Below are 6,000 nucleotides of genomic sequence, written 5' to 3' on the forward strand. Positions count from 1 at the left end.
TGCAGTTGACAGCAGCTTAAAGCAGTAAAATCAAATGATTTTTGAGACAGTTTGTAGTAATGCATCCCAAATGCTAAGTGCAGAGTTGTCTGGAGTAATAAGAAAATCCAGAGAGAAAAATGGGAAAAATTAGTAGACTCTCTTTAGATAACGTGATTTAGACTAGTTTTTATTTAATCCTTGTAATCTTCCTGTGGCACTGAATGCTCAGGGTGTTGATAATTGGATATATGGATTTTTACCTGCGGGTTAATTGTTGGAGTCTGGCCCAGGTTAGTAGTGACCAAAAGAAGTAACCATCAGAGTTGGTACCCTATATTCCCCACTTCCCCATTGACAAATCTGTGTATAGCATTCAGCTCTCCAGGTGGATGTACATTGGTGCCCACATCTACATACATCTAGCAAACAGGTGTTTCAGCTGCGTTTTCTGATCTGGTGAGCCATATTTAAGGGATCATGCACCAAAGTATCCTAGAAAAAAAGAGAGAATACCATAATAATTCTTTTTATAATAGACTCAGTGTTTGATAACTACACTCCCCAGTCCTCCTCTTTGCTACAGCCCAATTCTATTTCAGTATCTTTCTACATCAGCTGTGGTCTAGATTGTTGTTTGAGCACATGCTCAGCTCTATACATGCATATAAGAAAGCACTCTTGCCTCATGGAATTTCCAGTCTAGTTTAGACCCAGACAATACAGTACACCTGACAATACAGTACACAGGAGAGATCGTTTTTGTGTAAGAATTTTTTCTGGATGAATTTGAAGGAAGAGAGACTGTGCCATATGTCAGAACAGGGAGACCATAAACAACTAAGAGCCATTAAACAACTAAGGATTGCAGAGCATAATAACACTCTGTGCCAAGGAGGCCAAAGGAGTAGCTGACATAGGGCTGGCTAGCTATGCTAGCTTTGTGGCCACTTTGCACCTCAGGAGCAATGCAAAGGGGCTGGAACAGAGTCAAGGATCTGGGCCATCGTCTAAATGTAAAGATACTCAGCTGTAAGGCTGGTTTCAAACAAACAAACATGTCAGGAAAATGCCTTCAGATGAATGCCATTGAAGAAAGCATTCAGCCTTACTATTCATTTCTTCAGTTGTGTTCTATCCTTGAGATATACAGATCCAGACAACGTCCTGACAAACCTTTAGCTATGGCATCATGAAAAGCAGTGTTATATTTAAGGACTTGAGTCATTGATTTCTCTTTTGCACGTCCTCATCGCTCACTGATAGTAGGTCTATTGCAGATGAGCCAAAAGTCTTCCCTAAATTGTAATTCACCCTTGCAAGATTACATGGACATGGAGAGGAAAATGAAGAGGAAGATGCCATAAGGTGAAATTCACTTGTGTCCAGAAAGCCAGCCCAAGACCTGTGTACCACTTTGGTTTTTTTTATGAAAGCTTCAATGTGGGACTGAACAGGTGTGCTCTGGCCTTATGCTGACTTTCTGAATGGGTTGCCATCATGTTTCCTTTCACACAGGTCTGTTTCTGTTTATTTCTAGAAGAAAATATTCTTGAGATTAGCTTTAAGTGTTGTATACACATAATTACAAATATTATTGGAAAGTGACAAAAGTCTTTTTAAAAAAAAAAAGTCTAGCTCAGTTATTTATTAGCACTTTCCCAGAGTACAGTGTCAGCACAGACAATATTTGAAATGAATGTTGTATTTGATTAGACTGATTGATTGTTCTCACCGCTGAGGATTTAGCATTCATTAGTCATACTAACCAGTCATTAGTACTGCCTTTATCAGCAAGCAAAGAATAAACAGAAATTCTAATAAAAATTCATCACAGTGAATGTACTCCATACCTAAGCAAGTTTTATGACTGTCAGTGTATTAGATTAGCTGTTATAACATTGGCAGCATAAAAGTTTCTGTTATAAAAAGTTTAAAATCCTTTAATGGTTGTTTACTTTGAATCTAGACACTTTTAAATTTAAGTAGGCTAAACAGATAATCTCTCAAATCCAACATAATAAAGTGCTAATAGTTATTTTTTACCTACTGATATATTTGTATGGGATCCCTTTTAGCTATTAGACTTGTGGTTTCCTAAGCAAGTTGTACTAACCTGATTTATCAAAAATAATCTCTATGGGAGAGAAATCAAAATCCTGTATCAGAGGTTTTCAACCAAACAGCAAACGTATTCTGGTATATACAAAAAAAGTACAAAAATGGAGACCATGTTTACATTTAACTGATTTCACTCTCATATGTCCATTTTAACTTTACTTTAATATCGTGGTAAGTGCTCCAAAGAAATAAGCACTTTCACTGCCTTTAATTTACATGCGTTCAGTGTATTTATCCTTATTTCTCTAGTAATTTTTTTAATGTATAATTATTTTTTAATCTTTGTAATTTTTTAATCTTTTTAATTTTTTTACAGGAGCCCCTGAATGTTATTGATCCTGGTTTGATGGACCTAAATGGTCCAAATGAAGATGCATTAGAATGGGATGAAACTGATATAAGTCATAAGCTGATTAGTATTAATGAAGAATTAAATGAACTTGATCAAGAACAAAAGCAGGATCATCCAAAACAGAAATCTGCTTCAGAAGAATGTGGTAGTAATGACTTGAATCAAGAAGAACGTATGAATGATCATGAAACTCCTCTGTATTATTCCAGCATTACATCACCTCCTAGCCCTCACATTTACCAAGTGTATAGCCTCCACAATGTAGAGTTATCAGGAAAAAAACATGTACCTCTCTTGCAAAAGACTTCAAACTTCCCCAGTGTAACACAGTCTAATATTTTAAATAAAAGCCTTAAGGACTCCCCACTTTCCTCTACCAAATCTCTGCCAGACCTAATAGGCAGGACCACTTTGGCAAAACCATTCAATTATATGTACCATAGTGGAAATATAAGCAGACATTCTGAGAGTGAAAGCAGAATAGTCAGTGAAGGTGATACAGAAACTTCAAACAATTCTGAAATTTTTTTGTTAAATGATATTGAAGGAACCGAGAGTAATCCTGAAATTGGGCCTCTGGAAGTCCATATGAGTGACACAGTTGATGTGATAAAACAAAAAATTAAACAAGAAGAAGAGGACCATATTACACTTTCAAATAATTGTCACTCAACTTCTTCTGCATGTTGTGCAAGTGGAAAAGAGGGAGATCTAAATGGTGCTACCCAACATACCTCTGATTGTTTGGAAGAAGAATTACAAGGAAAACATGATGTGTTTACATTTTATGATTACTCTTACCTCCAAGGCGCCAAACTCAAATTGCCAGTGGTGATGAAACAATCACAAACTGACAAAGCATGTACAGAGGGAACTTTACTTCATGGTTTTTATTTTGATAAAATACCCTGTAAAGCTGAACATCAATCTGCAGAGTTACACCCAGATGAGTTTATGCATGAACTTACTTTGGCAAGTGTCTCCAGAGAATCAGATCCCACTTCTTGCAAATCTGTGGAGAGTGCTAGGAAATTAACTGATATACAGAATGCAAAACAGGTTTCACCTTTATCTCATAGCTCTTCATTAGAATCTCTTTCTGTGGCAGGTGATTTGTTTGGCTCAAGTATTTTTAAAGCTGGCGATGGTCTTCAGCGAAGCACATCTTTGGAAAGCTGGTTGACTTCATACAAAAGCAATGAAGATCTTTTTAGTCATCATGGCTCAGGAGACATAAGTGCAAGCAGTGATTCTGTTGGAGAACTCAGCAAAAGGACATTAGACCTCCTGAATCGTTTAGAGAATATCCAGAGCCCTTTAGATCAAAAGATAAAGCGCAGCATTTCTGATATCACACTCCAAAGTAGCTCACAAAAAATGTCATTAGCGGGACAGTTAGCACTAGATATTGCATCCTCAATCAATGAAGATTCAGCTGCTTCTCTCACTGAACTCAGCAGCAGTGAGGACCTTTCTCTTTGCTCTGAGGACATCGTATTGCACAGAAATAAAGTGCCAGATTCAAATGCATCATTTAGGAAACATCTTAATCGGTCAGTAGCTGATGAGAGTGATGTCAATGTCAGCATGATTGTTAATGTCTCCTGCACGTCTGCTTGCACTGATGATGAAGATGACAGTGATTTGCTTTCAAGTTCTACCCTGACCTTGACAGAGGAGGAGCTGGGCATCAAAGATGAAGATGATGACTCCAGTATTGCAACTGATGAGGATATTTATGAAGAGTGCAATTTAATTTCTGGACTTGATTACATAAAGAATGAACTCCAGACTTGGATTAGACCAAAATTTTCTTTGACAAGGGAGAAGAGAAGATGCAACCTCAGTGACAAAATTCAGTGCAGTAAAGATGTAAGTAGCAATGAGACATCAAAAGCAATAGATACATTGAGCACTGAAACAGTTTTGAATGGTTCAGTATATAAGCTACCAGAAAATAATGGCAACAGTAAAAACTTATCAAATGGTCATGAACTGGAGCCAAAAAGTCAGACTAAAAAGGATAGTTCTCAGGCTGCTAAAGATCAGTTTGTGGATGACATAGAGAATGGAAATGTTGAAAATACTCCAGACAGTCAAAAGGAAGAGCTTATTAGAACTTCATCCGCTCCCAAAAATCTTGGCTTACTTGATGGTAAGGGACCTGAAAACGAAAGTTGCATCTGCGAAGCATTTACAGATAGTTCAGATGATTCACATATGGATGGTAAAGAGACTGTTCAACCATCAAATATATGCACAAGTCTTCTACAAGAATGTCAAAATCATCTTCAATCTGACGATCATTGCATTGCATATACTCCCACTAGAAAGCCTTGTATGGAGCCTGTGTCCGAAATGAGAGGTATAGATACACAAGATACTTCTTTACTAAAATATTTACCTAATGATCAGCAAAGCAGAACAAGCACTATTGAAAAACCTACTGATTGCTGTGCAGCTTTTGAACCAAATGAAGCACAGGAGAACAGCTCAGCGCGTGGTAGTGATTCATGTTGCAACTGTGAATCTGTTGCTTTCGATAAAAGAAATGTGGACGATTGCTCAGTGCACAGCTTTGTGATGGAGATAATTGACATGGCATCAACAGCCTTGAAGAGTAAGTCACAGCCTGAATGTGAGACAGCCACTCCTACTTCATTAACACAGATCAAGGAAAAAGTAATGGAACATTCTCACCGGCCCATACAACTAAGAAAGGGGGATTTTTATTCTTATCTTTCTCTCTCCTCTCATGATAGTGACTGTGGGGAGGTAACCAAATACATAGAGGAAAAGAGCAGTACTCCAGTGCCCCTGGACTTTGCAGATGAGAGAGAAAACATTGAATGTTTTTTTGAGGCCTGTCCCGAGGAAGAGCGAGCTGAGCAGCAGCCACATTTCTCTTACACTCCCCCTGAAGGATCTCTGGCATCAGGCAAAGTCCTAGAATTATTGGCTGAACCTAAAACTTCTGCTAAATGTAGTAGCTTTTCTTTCTTAAGTAATGACATTGACGTAAATGTGCCCAATCCTGCCAACCGAAAGGAATCAAACAATCAAAAAAATATTACTGATGATTCACTGACTTTGGACAGCCATAATGAAGGCTTGGACATGAATTCTCTGAAGTTTAGCACTAAACAAAGAAGTACAGGAAAGTCACTTGGAACTGCGAAGTCTAAAGGAAGTATTGCTGCTTCTGCAAAGGTTTCAGCTATAGGTTTTCAGTTAAAGCCAGACCACTGGAAAGATAAGGACGTATTGCACCAGGACACTAAAACACTTACTTGTGAAGAAAAACTCCTGAATCTTCACACTGAGAGGCACATAAATATGCACAGATAGAATGTAACCCTCCCGCGCACACCCATTATCTCATAAACAGGTATGTACTATACAGTATGGCTTTGCATATGACTTATTTTTATATGATTGTATAATGAAAGAGTATGAATCACCACCCAGGACTTTTGTTTTATGATAGCACCATGCTTTATATATATTTGACTGATCACAATCCATCCCCAGTTTACACACCTCTGGTC

At 37.9% G+C, this 6,000-nt stretch overlaps 1 protein-coding gene across 1 annotated transcript in view; it reads left to right on the forward strand.

Moving 5' to 3' along the window:
* AKAP6 (A-kinase anchoring protein 6) overlaps window positions 1–5,800 on the forward strand; it is a 295,294-nt gene extending 289,494 nt beyond the window's left edge. Inside the window, exon 12 of the mRNA XM_077819992.1 lies at window positions 2,417–5,800. Within this exon, the coding sequence (XP_077676118.1) occupies window positions 2,417–5,800 (3,384 nt within the window). The remainder of the gene's footprint in view (window positions 1–2,416) is intronic.
* The last annotated feature ends 200 nt before the right edge of the window (window positions 5,801–6,000 follow it).

This window comes from Eretmochelys imbricata, chromosome 6 (assembly GCF_965152235.1).
Source record: "Eretmochelys imbricata isolate rEreImb1 chromosome 6, rEreImb1.hap1, whole genome shotgun sequence".
In the NCBI taxonomy this organism is placed as follows: domain Eukaryota; kingdom Metazoa; phylum Chordata; order Testudines; family Cheloniidae; genus Eretmochelys; species Eretmochelys imbricata.